Here is a 16,090-nt window from a genome sequence, read left to right as displayed (position 1 = left end):
ATGCATGGGCGCAAAAGACGAATTGAGGCTATGGAGACCAAAAACGTTATTAGGGTGGTGCCGTTTGAAACAAGAACTGAAAGTTCCTTAACCGTTTGAGCGGCAATAACGAGATATCTCGCCTCCTTAAAAGCCTCTTATTTCAGCAATATGCCCTTCTTAAGACCATAAGAACTCAGGCTTCCAGTGCTCAAATTTGATGGTTCTCAAACTGTGCGTCGCAAACACTAAAAGCCAGGTAAAAAAAAACAAAACAAACTACATACGTTATTTTCCTGCGTATGAGCGGTGGCGTATAAAAAATTATTATCAGAGGCGAATTTCACTACTTAAGGAGGAAAATTCATAATATAGTCTGCAGTGGCGTATAATCCGCATGCGAGAACTATCCATCCATAATGAAATGGGGGTTGTCTGTCCAGTTTTGTTAAAAATGTAGATTTTTCAATCGTCACAGACATGCCAAAGCTCGTCAGTAGTGATGAATGTTCAGCTTTGCCGTGGGGGGTACACCCCCCCAGGAAAACATAATCATACTATAATAAAAAAAAATTGTGAATATTTTTCAATTTTAATTCAAAGTTTATTAAATACAGCACCTCAGTGGCACTGGAATCTAGATGGCTCAGGCCATATGACCGGGTTTAACGAGCAATTTTTTTCAGGAAGCGAGAGCTCGTTATAAGTGAGGTCCATACCCATTATCAATGCACGGGCTTAAAAAATTCTTGAGATAACTCCTCCAGAACGGATCATTTTCACGGGCACAGCAGAGCACAATAACCGGGGGGGGGGGGGGATAAATCATCCATAATATCAAAAACTTTCCATCATCTACGGACATTTTTAGTTCACGCACCTCCGGGTACCAGAGTATCCAAAAGTCTATCACAGTCAAAAATCTTCCAAGAAAAAGGATATAAAAATCAATCTTATAAACTCCAGAAAAATCAGGCAAGCAGAAAAATCCCGGCAGAAAGGTAGACGACACACACACACACACATAAAGGATCATCAGAACACATGGCGCGATGCTACATGCGTACGCACATACTATTCCTCTTAGCACAAGCAGCAGTAACCAGTCCCGGGCGGGGGCATTTCTGAAACAAGTCACGTCTCAGTAAATCTCGACATGCACGATTATTCAAAGCACAGGGCAGTAAAAATTCGCGGAGATAGTCCCGGAGAAGGCATAAATGAATAAAATAAACGCCTTGCCGCTCGATATAGCAAGGCGCCCCCCTTTTTTCCTAAAATAGACTACAACAACAACAAAAAAAAACTCACTTTCTTACAAAGTCGAAGAACTTTTCCCGAAAAGCTTAGGCAGGCGCAATGTTACGGTGTAATTTGACAGCAGGGAAGGGAGGGGGTTTGAAGGGATCCTTCGACCGTACACAAGACTATCCTTCCTCCTAATACTTATAAAAATTTTCGGAATAGAAATAAAAATCATAGAGGGAGCCTTTTCCCCCTATCCATTAGGAGTCCTCTCTCTCTCTCTCTCCCTGGATCTCGAATCCAGAAACATAAACCATGGGATACGGACAGGAATGAAGGAAATTCACTTACCCAGAAAAATATATATTTATTTCTCGCCCCCACTTTTCCTCTAAGAAAGTCTAGGGGAGGGGGGAAAATCCCCCTTTTTAAAATCACGGGCAATTTGATTTCAAGAAGATCAAACTGGAAGGAAAGCAATAGATGTGGAATTTCTGTTTTATTTTGTTCCTGGATATGGAATGATTCCTGTCCATTTTCTTTCATATTGTGCCATTTCATTGTGCCTCAGTGAGCATGAATAGGACGTTAGAGCTAAATAAGGGTTTTTCATTATTTTGACTGGACTTGAGAGGTTGCTGAATTTGCCGGTTTTTTTTTTTTTTTTTTATCGTCCATTAGAGAACGATCCAGGTTCTCTGGAACAGCGGTCTTCAACGTGTGTGATCCCCGAATACTACAGTCAAACTCGGCTGAAACGACTCCTCGACTACAACGTATATGATTGGCGGCAGGATCGGCTAATTGTAACATCCGTTTATATTGGAAACGGGTCTTACTCCTGAATGTTGTGACCTGTTTAAGAAAGAGTGAAAAAAAAAAAAAAAAAAAAAAAAAAGGCATCCTCTTGACTATGATAATTGCCGCAGACGGACACACATCGCGAGGACGCGGATTCGAAGTAGGTCTTCTGTGGTTACCAAATTGCAGGCGAGAATACAAGTCTCGCCACAGAGAGCAACAGGCCTACAACAGAACAAATATTCGTCATTACAATTCACTCACTTCACTTCTGAAGTATAAATTGCAGCACTCAAGTATCAGATACAACACTATATACGCACTCAGACTGTTAGGTACGTACACTTACACTTTGGCGAAAGAAAGGAGTTGTGCTCGGTTTGAAAGAAAAACTATAATAATTATATAAGTCAGGGAAACTGAAGCCTTCTAGCTAGTAGGTAGGCTTTTACATGTACATCACGAATATATGCTTCAGATGTGTACATATCTATGATATGGTTGTGAATATTTCCAGTAATTACTAAAGACACGGTGATGTTGCTCTATCCTGATTCACCCAGGTCAGGATTCGTTTCGACCTAGAGTCAGGATGTCTCTGGAACCCACATGTTGAAAAATTCCGTGTCCGTACTAAGTAAAAGAGTTTCTCACGGGATGCATAAATTTCATTCATGCGCCTCCTTTTTCCTAAATTTGGAGAATTTCAAGAGAAATAACACGTCAGTAACTCTACTGCGATATCGATGTGAAGAATGAACATTGAGTAACACTGGCGGTGTTAATGTAAAAAAATTGTCAACGGCGGGAGATAGAAGGCTACTGTAATTCGCAATGGGTAAAAATGGATATGGAAAAAATTACGGGATGTCCCGTAAAATACGGGATCATATGATAATCCTGTGCTTGCATACAAGTTTCGGCTCGAGTGCGCGACAGAAATATACCACATATCTGGGAACGCGGATTGAAAAGGTGCATTCCTTGTGTAGACACATCTCTTCTCAATATCAAACAAAAAAGAAACAAGAGGGGAAAATGTCGAATTGAAACTGGAAAGCTATAAACACGTCCAAAGTGCATCGGAGAGACACACGGAGAAAATCTGTCTGACACACGGGGCGACGCTCCTTATGAAATGACCCGAGAAATGGACACCATCCAGAGGAACGTGGGAAGGAAATCGATACAGCGGACGGACGGACACAGCTGGCTTTACTTCAATTTCCATTAGCGACTTGCACTTCAACTCGTGTGAGCAGAGACGTCGGGAATGCATTCAATTTTCGTTCAGATACAGCTCAAGATAGCGACGGGGGGGGGGGGGGGCTAACTCTCTCACCCCCAGTTTCTTAACTGCCCATCATCCATTTGCCAATGTGACTACAACCCCCCCCCCCCGATTCGTTTCCAGACGGTATGCTTTCAAATATCTCCGGCAAAGGACGATATTGTTCATACTATAGAACCAATGCGGGGGGGGGGGGGGAGGGGCGTATAAAAAATTATGAATCATATACAGTCCACATCGGGACTCGGGGTTCCTGATAACAATAACTGAATGATAACCAAACCTAAAAAGTCCCGTTTGCAAGTGCGATGACCATACCTTCCGTTTGGGCAAACGGGACGTATGGTAAACCAAGGGAAGTTTTAATCACATTAACGCTAAAAAAAAACAGGACAGCAACGTTAATAGACTGCGGTAATAACATTGTTATTTGACAAAAACTGTACTTGTGGTACATACTGAGACATCTCTCGAGTATGAAACGTTGTTTTAGTTCAGGCATTGCTATCCCATCACATTTACTACGTAGAACAGGATAGAATGTCCTCCAATGTCCAGGAACATTCTCCCCGATAGATGGCTGTAGTTTCTGTTGCTATAAATTGAGAGTCCATGGCAGACATCACAGACATCAAGATTTCCGGGGGATACAAGTTTCTTGGGAACCGCTGTTCGATGTAAAAAAAGGAGCTGCAGATGAAACGGTAACAGGTTAAGGGAGGTGAGGGTGAATGTGTATGAAAGCCTAGGCCAGAGGTCTTCAATCTTTTTTCTCTAGTCGCGAACACTGCCTGTACTCATCATCAAAAGAAGAGCACCCTTGCAGCAAATTTGACATACGAATGCATGAAATCGGGATGATTTCAATCCTTGAATGCAATGTGTACAAGGTTTTTAATTTATGAATTGTTGATCAAGTGCTCGTGAGCACGAAATCGGATACACCGAGCACACTGGGTGGTTCAGGGAGCACCAGATTGAAGATGCCTGGCCTAGGTACTACTATTACTTAACAGTCCACGTACCTCGTACACATTCCTCTGCGTAATTTCTAACAAATCAGAGCATGCCGAAACGTGTGTTCTGAGTTGTATGTGCGGCCCCTAACGTATATATGATGTCAGAGTTGTGACTGTTCTCGTGTTCTCGCTGGTGCTGCCATCTGACTTGCATATTTTGAAGTGAAAATGGTAAATGTCTGAATTTTCATGTTATGCAAGTATCATGCTGCAGAGCGACCTTTTCAAATGTGACGAACAGCCCGCATATCCGACCTCGGAAAACAGCAACAGCAGAAAACCAACTTCAGCCAACCGCCACTGTGCCGCAAAACGAGAGTTCCGAACCCGAAACGATGCCCACACGACCACAAAGTGGCAAGAGGGCCGCGAGTAAACGATTTCTTGACAAAGGATGGAAAAAAAGTTTGAGAACCGCTGTAAACAGCATTTAAAACAATAACCAACAAAAAATGTCTTGGCAAAACCGAACGTTCAAGTGAAATCTCTCGAGTTAACGACCATTCGTGTATAGAGGGTGGGGGGGGGGGGGGGTGGGGAGAGAGGACATTCGTCCGGCCACAATCAAAATCAAGAGCAGCGGAGGACGGACACGAGAGCCATTACAATGCGTCATCATCCAATCAAGGATTTTCGAGAACGATCAGAAATCGAATCACGTCGTGGGGAATTCGTTCGGACTCGTACCACATTCACAGACAGCCAATAGAGATCATTCTATTTTCTTTACTTTTTTTTTTTTTTTGGTATTCAAGTCCCCACGAAGTCGGAAAATTTGTCCGGCAGATCACGTCCGCCAATCACTGACGAGCGGTCTTCAAGAAATAGGGGGAGTCGAGTCTAAATGAGACTGGAGGTATTTCTCCCCAGAATGCAGTCTCTCTATTATTATCTAGTGACAGGAACCTTGTATCCAAACGATTTCACACAACATATAGCGACTAGACATCGAATTTGAAACACTTCAAGCGTCATTATAAACGTCATATCAAGAAATTTTCTTGATTACATAGCCCAGCGGTACCTTTGGGGAGGGGGGGGGGGGCACAAAAAATTTCTTTCCGAGAAATCCAGTTACCACCCTTCAAAATGCACTTAAATTAACAGGAATTAGTTAAAATACTATCTATATACAGTATATAAAATTGGGGATCGACGAGAGGGGTCTTGAGGGCACCCCAGGACCACTCTCTCGTGGGCGGGGCTCGAAGAGAGCCGAAGATGGGGGCTTTAGGTGCACGGCCCCCCCCCCCCCACATCCCGCTTGAGGGGCGAGGGATGGCCCCTGTCCCAGCGGCGAACTATAAAGGGGCTACATTTCTGTGTGTGTATTCTCTATACAAATCTACAATTTTAGATCGATCGTCACCAAATTTTGCATATACACCAAACAGGGCCCGGATTGAAAGATAGGCTAATTTGAAAATTCGTTCCTGGACCTCAACAATCACTTTCGGAATGTACTTTGGTTACCGTGGTTCCCTAACAATGGGTTTCAGACATGTATATGCTTTTACAATGGTTTGTCACTTTTTCAATCCTCCCAGAAATTGAAGAAAACCCGGGCAGCACCGGTCCTTACAGTTAGTATGGTATAATATGGTCCAATGCAAAAGGTATTTGTTTTTGGGTATTTCAATTTATTTTCACAGAAATATTGAATTTTCTTTTATAATTTTTGGTCGGCTTGGAGGGAGAAGGGCACCCGCCTCTCTGCCCTCTTCCCCAGCGTACGCCCCTCTCTGGCGGTTCCCAAATACTTTAAGACGTGCCTCCCCTGGAAATCACGGTGCCTGCCATGGACCTCCCACACCACTTATAGCAGCAGTAACTACAGCCATCTATGAGCGAGAATGTTCTCGATGTCCAGCACTAGTAAATGTGATGCGATAACAATGCCATCCACTGGACTGCGAAAGAACTAAAACAACGTTGCGTACTCCTAATCGAGATGTCGTCACTATCACAATTTTTGTCAATTCGATTCGCCATTCAGGGCCATCATTTCAACTTTTTCAGGAGGGGGGGGGGGCAAAGAGATGTGCTCAATGTATGTACGTATATGTATCATTTTTAGTCTATTTTCAAAAGCCCGGGGAGGGGGGGAACAACGGCCTTCCCCTGACCCCCTCTCCCCAAATGACGGGCCTGTCGCCATTGGTTTTTATCAGGGTTGGTAAAAAAACCGGTTTTTTTGAAAAAAACCAAAAAACCGGGTTTTTTGGGTTTAAACCAGGTTTTTTTGGTTTAAACCGGTTTTTTTGTTTTAAATAGTATTGACATTAAAAACAATGAAATTTCTGAAAAATCATTCAAACTTGTAATAATTAACTAAAATAAAATGTTTATTAATGCAATTAACACTATTCCCATGATAATTAATCAATAAATATTTATTACATTTTAACAAAAACCATTTTGCCATTTAATTATTTTTTGCTTAACTCAATGGATCACTGTGTGTTTGAAAATTCTTTTAATGTTCTTATTAATCATATAATATATAAAGGTTTTTCTCCAGTTACTTTCAGTATACTTAATTACGAAGCTATTTTGCAAAAAGTAATATAAATTAGGTGAATATAATGCATTTAATGAAGCATAAATAATGCAGATTAATTAACGATGATTTACGATATACAGGGTGATTATAACTAAGGTTCTGATTTCAAAATACTGTAAAAAAGAGCGATTGTCAGAATGACTTGAAAATTGACATGAATATTCCTGAAAAAATTCAATTTTATTTGATAAAGGGGAAAAAATACTTAAAAATGTAAAATTAATGACGTCATCCAACACGTGGGAAATTTGCTTGCAGAATGGAAACGATAACCAGTCATGGGAAAATTATAACTTAATTATAGCATTGCACGAGTCCATAATTCACGGAAACATCACAAAAAAAATGAAGTAATTGAAGAAATAACTACAACTTACTCAAAAAATGTTAAATATGTTGTCCACCGCATGTTCTGGCTATGAGGCTGAAAGCACAAATATTCTTGTTCAACAGCAGAATCGGAGTATGCCATGGTCATAATGTGGATGTGCTTGCAATTCAGCTTTTTTAAACCAAACGCGTCCCCTTTCCCTCGTTCATATTCCTGAGGAATGAGGAACAACTTCTAACATATAGGGAATGTGCTGGAGATTACAATTCACCAAAGTTTGCAATCTGACCACTGTTTATAACATTTTGAGGTACCCCCACAGTCAGAAGTTGCAAGGGTTAAGGTGCATCCTGTCAAAATGGGTCTTCAGCAGCTGCTTTGCTGGTATTGCAATGTGCATCTTGATAGAAGTTCTATCCACACACTGATGCTGTGGAAGTACCGAAATGATGTGGTTACACAAAATAGATTATACTGCTGGCCAAGTACAGCATCGTCTACTTGCACATTTCGCACTTTTTTCTTTTGCGAAAGAAACGTCCATTGCTTCAGGAGTATCCATGCAAATTTTCAGGTCATTCCGATCAGTACTTATTGTATAGTTTTGGAATCAAAACTTAAATTATAATCACCCTGTATATAGCTGATTATTTTTTATAAATCTGTTACTACTATACAGTAGAACCTTGATTAACTGGGCTTAACAGTGTGTGTGTGAAATTATAAAAAAAACAACTATTGAATATATTAAGACTGGGAGATATACAGTAGGAGATGTGCTACTTCTTATGGGAATGAAAATGTATGTGAGGTAATGTAACAACTAGTACACTAGTCTTTGTCCTTTAAGGACAGCTGGTGTCTTTATTGGATTATAGGACCACTTGCCCCTAGCATGATGGTATCACTACTGTAGCTGCTTCTTTGTGAAGGGAAAAGAAACCCTGTGAGATAATACACCACTACATTTAGATGTGTGATGCAATCCTTATTCATGAATTTGCTAAAGATAGAGCATCAGAATGTAGCCAAAGGTTAGAAAATGTTGTAAGAATGAGAAATTTTGGCTTTTATATATAACTTTAAATGACTAAGATACTTCATATGAAAAAAATATATATATTCTGGCCACTTTTATGAGACTTTTTGAAAAAAACCACATTTTGGCTAATAATGAACCAATATGATATTTTTCAAGGAAAAAAATGATATTTAGGCCACTTTTATCTGATTTTTTGAAAAAAACCAGTTGGTTAAAACCAAGGTTTAAACCATGGTTTAAACCAACGTGGTTTAAACCAAACAACCCTGGTTTTTATGACAACAATTATAGGTTTTCTTTTTACATTTTACGTGATTGCTTTTTATTGTATACTTTTATCTATCAATTCATAACAATATTAGTGCTGCGGTCTACCAACGTTGCAGCGGTGCTTTTGCACGTTAATTCTAATTAAATCTTTTCTTTACATGAGTGATCAACCCATTTCCCCCGGGCAAAATGCGGCACTCGTAGTCCTGTGATGTGGCCCACGACCTCAAACAAAATTTTCAAAAATGAACTAAGCAACACATTAATTAAAACTTTTTGATCTATTCATTTGTATTATCTATTGTTTTTTTAACTTAACATTAGTTTTCTTTAGGGGCCGTTCAAGTATTACGTAAGCAAATTTTTAGCCACTTTGGACCCCCCCGTCAGCAAAATTTCGTCATAATCAACCAATTCGCAATCAATTTCTATTAATTTCAATGTTATTTGAAGGCTATGAACTCAAAATTTGTCTTTCATAAATTCATTGCGATCCACCCTCTAAGCCATATAATGATAAATCACATTGTCCCGCGGACCAAATATGGCCCTGGGGGTTGTCTGATGCGGCCTGCCCTCCTCAAACCAAATTTCGTAAAAATGAACTAAGCGGCACATTTACGGATCGCTTGTGCCCCATGGTACAATTCCAGAACATTTAAGCGGCCCGCGACACAGTTCCAGAACACTTAAGCGATCCGTGACACATTTAGAGATCTCGAGTGACATGTGACGTAGTTTTAGAGCACTTAAGTGGCCCCAAGTGCGGTTCTACATCACTCAAGTTACCCGCGGCACATTCTCAATTATTTAAGTGATCCGCGGAATATAACTACGGATCACTTGAGTGGGCGTGGCACATTCCAGAGCACTTGGATTTGCGAAAAATTTAGAGATCACTAAAGTGGCTCTGTAGGTCACTTATCAATACAATAGTGGGGGGGGGGGGGAGGAATGTTATTTCAAGTGCCCACAAACTATTGAAAGGTTTTCTCGTTTTTCGCTCAACGAGTAAGATGTCATTAAGAATATTTCATATTTTCATGAAGGGTGGTTGATGACGTCAGCATTATCCAAACTCCCCCCTTGTCATCGAAAGTCAGCAAATCGGAAACCCCCTCCCCCCCCTATCGATGATTACGTAAGCCGGTCCCTTATAACTATACAATTAAGCCGTGGACCCCATTAAAAACACAGTGAACCCCCAGTTGGGAACTGCTTCCGTATAATGGTTAAGGAAAGGAAGCCATAAAAAATACGGTCTTAAGTAAGTCGATTTTTCGTCTCGTCCGCATCTCGAGACGTTAACAGGACCAGTAAAAGCGCCTTTGCATCACTCCAACTCCCCCCCCCCCCCCCAGAAGAAAAATCAACGAGAACTCCCAAACGAGATATTGTAATAACCAGAACACCAAAGTCAACAAATCGAACCGAAAGGAGGAAACATAATCCCAGTTCCATCGGGGCACACAGAACCTAATAATTCTCAGAGAGCCTCCACCAGCTAATGCATTCATTCGCCCCGGCAGTTCAAAGTCAATATTAACTTTGCGCAGTCCGAGTATTAGTAGCAGAGCCCGAAACTAGAGTCCATCCCCTCGGCACAGTCCGCCGAGCAGGCAATCAAGCAACGCGCGGGCAAACAAACTTATTAAATATAGGAGTTTTAGCCCAGCGCTAACAGTAGCTTATTGGGGGGGGGGGGGGGTAAAACTCTTCTGAAGGCGTCGGAGCGTGTTATTCCGTGAGAACGGGTTGTCCATGATGAACGGAATAACTGGACGAACGGACCGTGCAAATGGCCGAATAGTATGTATGTACACTGTTCCTACGGTATGTACATAATACGGATGTTTGAGAAAAGCAGGAGGTGGCCGTGCCGAAGGCCTAACGTCTTACCAAGTACGCACAGAGGCATAAACTATGACCGATTAAAGAATGTCGATAACATCGACCGTCGATTCGTTCTATGGAAACGCAAGTGAAGACCACGCGATGGTTCTTTGATTCCGATCGGAAGAGCATTCGAATGCAAATACGGTACGAGATTACAGAGAATCATCAACAAATAACAAACATTCGTTTTCTATCTTCGTTGCCACTCGAATATTTTCGAGAACTCGCATCCATTTGGTTCAACGAATTTTCCCCAACCAGCAGATGAATTCACCTCAAGACAGTACAGGGTGTTTGTAATTAAAGTTCACGTACCCCGAGTAGTTCCCCCCCCCCCCCCCAAAAATCTACTCATCCGAATATCGCCAAATTTTTAGAATATCTGAATGAGACCATGGGAGAGAGACTTATGCAATACACAAAAAAAGTTCAATTTTTAACCACCAGGTGAAAAACAGGAGCTTTTTATATTGCGTTTTCTTTTTTCAAATGGTCTATACAGCGTACACATACCAGTGGTTCCCAACCTTTTTTTAGGCCATGCTCCACCAAAGCCTCTCTGAAATCCTGATGCTCCTCCATGTCAGGGCCGTAATTAGGACTTTACATCCTTAAATTTCGCAATCCAGGGGCTTTTGCCCCCCCCCCAGCCCCCCCAGTAAGGTTTGTTATTCAAAAAGTAGTCCTATTCACGTTGAGGGGAAAATCAAAGTTAAAGTAGAGTCAGTTGAAAGTAGCGGTTCGTAACAACGGGTCCTTGGAGAGATTTCGGGGACTCCGTGAGCTTGGATGTGAGATAACAATCAACTTTTTTTTTACATTGCTTGGCTATACGTGGTTTGCATATTTCTTCTTTTTATTGGCACAGGGAGTCCGTGGATTTCATTTCACTGGCACAAATTGCCCGTGGAACACAAAAAATTGAGTAACCCCGGGTAAACTATCTCCAAAGAAAACACCGAGAGAAAAATTAAAACAAAGTCATCAAGAAATTGTTCAAATTTCAACTGATATAAAAAAATGGTAGGGGGGTTCTGCAAAGTTCCAAGTCTTAAAAAAAAAAAAAAAACTCTTTCATATTACTCCCTCCTAAAAAACCAAATTGCTCCCTTGGGGTTTGGGCTCTACGTTGGGAACCACCGGCATATACCAAGTTTCAATAAAGTGCGTCAACACGAACGGGTCCGAGTAGTGTCAGTGTATTGATACATTGGGGAAAAAGAGAAATTCAATAAAAATCACAATTTTTTTCAACCGGTGGTCAAAAATTGAACTAATTGTTATTGCACGAATCTCTCCCCCATGATCTTATTAAGATATTCTGAAAATTTATCTGAAATTAGGATGAGGGAAAACTATTGGTGTACGGGAACTGATTACGAACACTACGAATGAAAATGAATAAAAATTGATTCAAAGTAAAGAAAAATGTTACGTGTTTATAAAATGTTGAAGAAAATTGAGATTTCATTGACTCAATATTATTTAAAATTGAATTTTATTAAATTAATTTCTTATTTGAATTTTAAAATAATTTAAAAAAAAAATTATTATAAGGAATTCAAATAAGAAAATATAACCAGAGTATTTATGAACGGAATCAAATCTTTCATGAACTGAACAGTTTGCTTTATTTTGATTCAATTTTCATTCAATTACAGTAGTCAAAATCTGTGCTTGTGAACGCGTGTAAATAGCTGTTCCAAGCAAATCCGTGACATACTGCATGTTGCTTAAGGATTTTGTGCTAGATACACATTATCCGCAGTAACATTATACAAAAACAACATATGAAATAAATGATTTACAGAGAGATTTATCAACTCACCTTCCTTTCTTGGAGCGTGTCTAAACTCAGGTTGTATACGACATTCCTGAAACACAACATGATTTAACATTGTTAAATGAATATGTTAAGAAAAGCACATTTTTAAACACCTAGTACAGGAGAAAAAAAAAAGAGAACCAACTTGTACAACAAAGAACCACCGATAAAGGCAGATACCGAGGGAAGCTACGAATCCCAACGCGTTGCCATAATACCATGGGGATCATGTCCCACTTGTGTTGGCTACCAAATTTTTAGTCGAAATAACGTTGCGGGAGAAACGTCTGTACAGATCAGGCGCCGTGGTCTGTGAAAAGCTGAGTCTGAAGCATCGTTCTGATTGGTTGCTCGCGAATTCGCAAAGCTATAATTTTTAGTTAATTACAGTTTCAGAAACACTTCATTCAATATGTTTTCACGATTTTCCTGATATCACTTAGGGGTCATTCAAGTAATACGTCAACATCGATGGGGGGGGGGGGGGAAATTCAGGTTTGCCAACTGGGTTCGCTGACAAGGAGTGGGGGTTCAAATGATGTTTACGTCATCAGCTACCCTTTATAAAAATATCGAATATTCTAAATGACATCTTTACTCGGTGTGCCAAAGACAAGAGACACAGAGAAACCTTTCGCTGGTTTGTGGGTACCTGAACTAACATTCCCCCCTAATGATAAGTCCACTAATCCACTTTGGTGATCTCTAAATGTTCAGCGGGTCCTTCAAGTGCTCTAGAAATATGTCGCGGAATTCCGCATGTCACTCAAGTGATTCGTAGATATGCCACGGATCACTTAAGTAATCTGGGAATGTTCCGAAGGTAACTTGAGTGATACAGGGGACCGTTCAAATGCTGTAAAGCTGTGCCACGTGTCACTCAAAAGATTTCTAAATGTGCCACGGACCACATAAGAGTTCCGGAACCGTGCCTCGGGTCACTTAAGTGGTCTGTGAATGCACCACGGGCCTGCTTGAGGGATATAAAAAAATGCGTTACGGGCCGCTTAAATGCTCTGGAATTGTGCCACAGGTCAATGTACAGCTTAGTTCAATTTTACAAAATTAAGTTTAAGGTGGCGGGCTACATCCGATAACCCAAAGAGTCACATTTGGTCCGCGGGCCTTGGGTTTAGCAAATATGGCTTACAGTCACAATGAATTTCTTAAAGAGAAAATTTTGAGTTTAGCCTTCAAATAGCATAGAGATTAACAGAAATTGATTATAACAACACAAAGATATTTTCTTAAGTTTTAATTTCTAAAAAAATAAATTTTTGATTGCCTAGGAGGGAAATATGCACTTCCCCCGCACGAACGCCGGTGGGGGAGAGCTGACGAAACTTTGCTCACAAGGGGGTGGGGGGGGGGGGGAGTGTCAAAAATGGCTGAAAATTTGCTGACGTAATACTTGAATGGCCCCTTAGCATCTAGGGCCACAGAATCCAAAATGAGAACCTCATCATGTAGAACAGGGAAGGGGGGTCTTCAAAGCATAGTTTACGGGCCGCACCGCACGAGACCGTGGCTCGTCGGTCGTTTTAAGGGAACAAGCTACTTATTACTGGAAAACAAATGTAATGATAGTTAAAAGATTTCGATAAAGTCGACAGACCAGTGACAGCTTAGGCTGCCGCATATACTCAGTGGGCATCATTGAAATCTATAATTTTGCCGACAATATCTGAAAGACTGAAGACCCCCTGATGTGGAATGGGTTATCATTACGAAAATCATGGTTCACAATGTCAAAAAAAATCGATGTTCAAAAAATCGATTAGATAATAGTGACTATACAGTAGTATGTTAACAACTAGATTCCCTATTTTGTGAGCAGAGCCGTATTTACAGCGGGGGGGGGGGGAAGGAAGAGATTAGCGGGCTCAAGACAGCAAGGTTGAAAGGGCCGAAAATTAAGGGATGAGTGATCAAGAATATTAGTCAAAAGTTTGAATTTTTTTCTTCTCAAAGTGGGGCTTTACATTTCCCCCTGCAAAATAACACTATAATCTCGGCTTGGGGGGGGGGGGTTAGAACCCCAAAACCCCCTTTTGCGTACGCCAATGAAAATCAGTTTGTATTTATAGGGGGGGGAGGGGGGGGGGAGACAAGCGTGCTACAGCCCAGAAATTGGCAAATTTGAAGAATGGTCAAGAAAATTAGACTAGAAAGGCAAGCTACATGAGCTATCTTCAACCGTAACAACTCATCACGAAGGAACGTCTTAAGTACTTATGGGTAAAAATATAGCTTTTTCATGGATTGTTGCGGCTGTAGACAGCCCAGAACAAGGAATGCTCATTATAAAATCCAGTATGTACAATAGAGGCAATTTTTGAAGTCATCAGGATGTTGCCAAACTAAAAAAAAAAAATTAAACGGCTTTTCGGGACTGAAACACCCATCAAGAAGGCGGATCATAGAGTTTCCCATCTGCACGTGTAAGTGTCGCAAAACGGCAGGAACGAACAGAATAACCCTCATACACACAAAAAAAAAAAGCTTGCATAGAGAACTCTCCCATTATAAATCATCCTAGAAATATTCCATATAATACTATATTTTTTTTTTCGGATGTCTTCTCTCAACCGCAGATGTCTTCGTCTAACAAAAGACACGAAGTTTAGGGGGAGAAGACACTGTTGTAACGGACTTTGAAGCTCCATTGTGTTCTCAAATTTATACACAACAGAGAGAGAGAGAGGACCGTTTTTTAGGATTGTCTGTGATTGTGAATCACCCTGTTGGGCAGGGCGAGGCCAATAAAATGTGTCACCTTCCACAGCAGTAACATATATTAAAAAAAAAAACCATTCCGAATTCATAACGGCTATCCCAGCTCAAATTGCACCATGCAGCGCGTGTCACGGCCCGAACGTCACGCGCACGTGACGTCATTTCATGTGGTGAATAAGCTCACGACATGGTCACCGAGAACGCGCACACACTTTCGACAAGGGATGGGCCGAATATCAATTTCTTGAAATTCACCGCGATTATAGATAAATTGATGTTTCTAACTGAAAATAGAATTATTGATAATTTCAAATGATTGATAATGAGTTTTAACTATGCAATTTATCATTTAAATGAATATTAAAAAACTGGTAATTGAAAGATTGTTATTGCCACGATACTGACAATCAAAATCGATGAAATATTCTACTTTAATGTTAATTACAGAATCAGATTTTTGATTTATGCGAAAAACTCCAATTAATATAGTTTTTTTTTTTGAATTAGTTTGGTGTGCTTAGATTTACACAGATATTCGGCCAAATACCTAAGCAATATTCGGCAAAAGATTCGAATACTGAATAGTAGACGAATATTCGTCCCATCTAATACAAATTCATTATATTATGACCAATAGGGTTTGATTTTTTCTTGGCAAGAACCCGAGCCGACAGAAACCCCTTATAGTACATTACGAAACAAGAACCTCTATCTCGGCAGCAAAGCAAGATACAAAAAAAAAAAATATTTGAATTACAGAATAAAAACAGCATCGTTGAATTTACGCAAATATCCAGAGAGTTTTCAATTATTATTATTCATAACAAGCGAGGAAAAAAAAAACGGGGTTTCCCCCCAATTTTAATCACCGATCCATCGATTATCAACTCTAGAGCACATCCAATATCCATTCCAACCATCAAAACACATCGAATCACATCATCCAGAAAAACACCAAAATTTAAATATAATTTTCCGATTTCGTTTACAATGTGCATTTATTTCCCTCCAACGATAATCTCTTCGTTGTTTTTTAAACGTAAAAACAAAACGGAATCAATCAAAAATTCTTGCTTGATTTAATGGTAGAAA

General features: G+C 40.3%; 1 protein-coding gene across 5 annotated transcripts in view; it reads right to left on the bottom strand.

The window, feature by feature from the left end:
* The window catches only part of LOC149071604 (semaphorin-1A-like), a 293,307-nt gene that overhangs the window by 46,992 nt on the left and 230,225 nt on the right, over positions 1–16,090 (bottom strand). For all 5 annotated transcript variants that reach the window (XM_089247954.1, XM_089247953.1, XM_089247957.1 and 2 more), the window contains one exon: positions 12,266–12,311. In XM_089247954.1, coding sequence (XP_089104080.1) covers positions 12,266–12,311 — 46 coding nt within the window. The remainder of the gene's footprint in view (positions 1–12,265; positions 12,312–16,090) is intronic.

The sequence above is a fragment of the Pholcus phalangioides genome, unplaced genomic scaffold, assembly GCF_987345545.1.
Source record: "Pholcus phalangioides strain wild (caught in Gottingen) unplaced genomic scaffold, Ppha-v1.0 ptg000018l_1, whole genome shotgun sequence".
Classification (NCBI taxonomy): Eukaryota; Metazoa; Arthropoda; class Arachnida; order Araneae; family Pholcidae; genus Pholcus; species Pholcus phalangioides.
The sequence above is the reverse complement of the archived record's forward strand: the minus strand, read 5'-3'. Positions and strand labels throughout refer to the sequence as shown.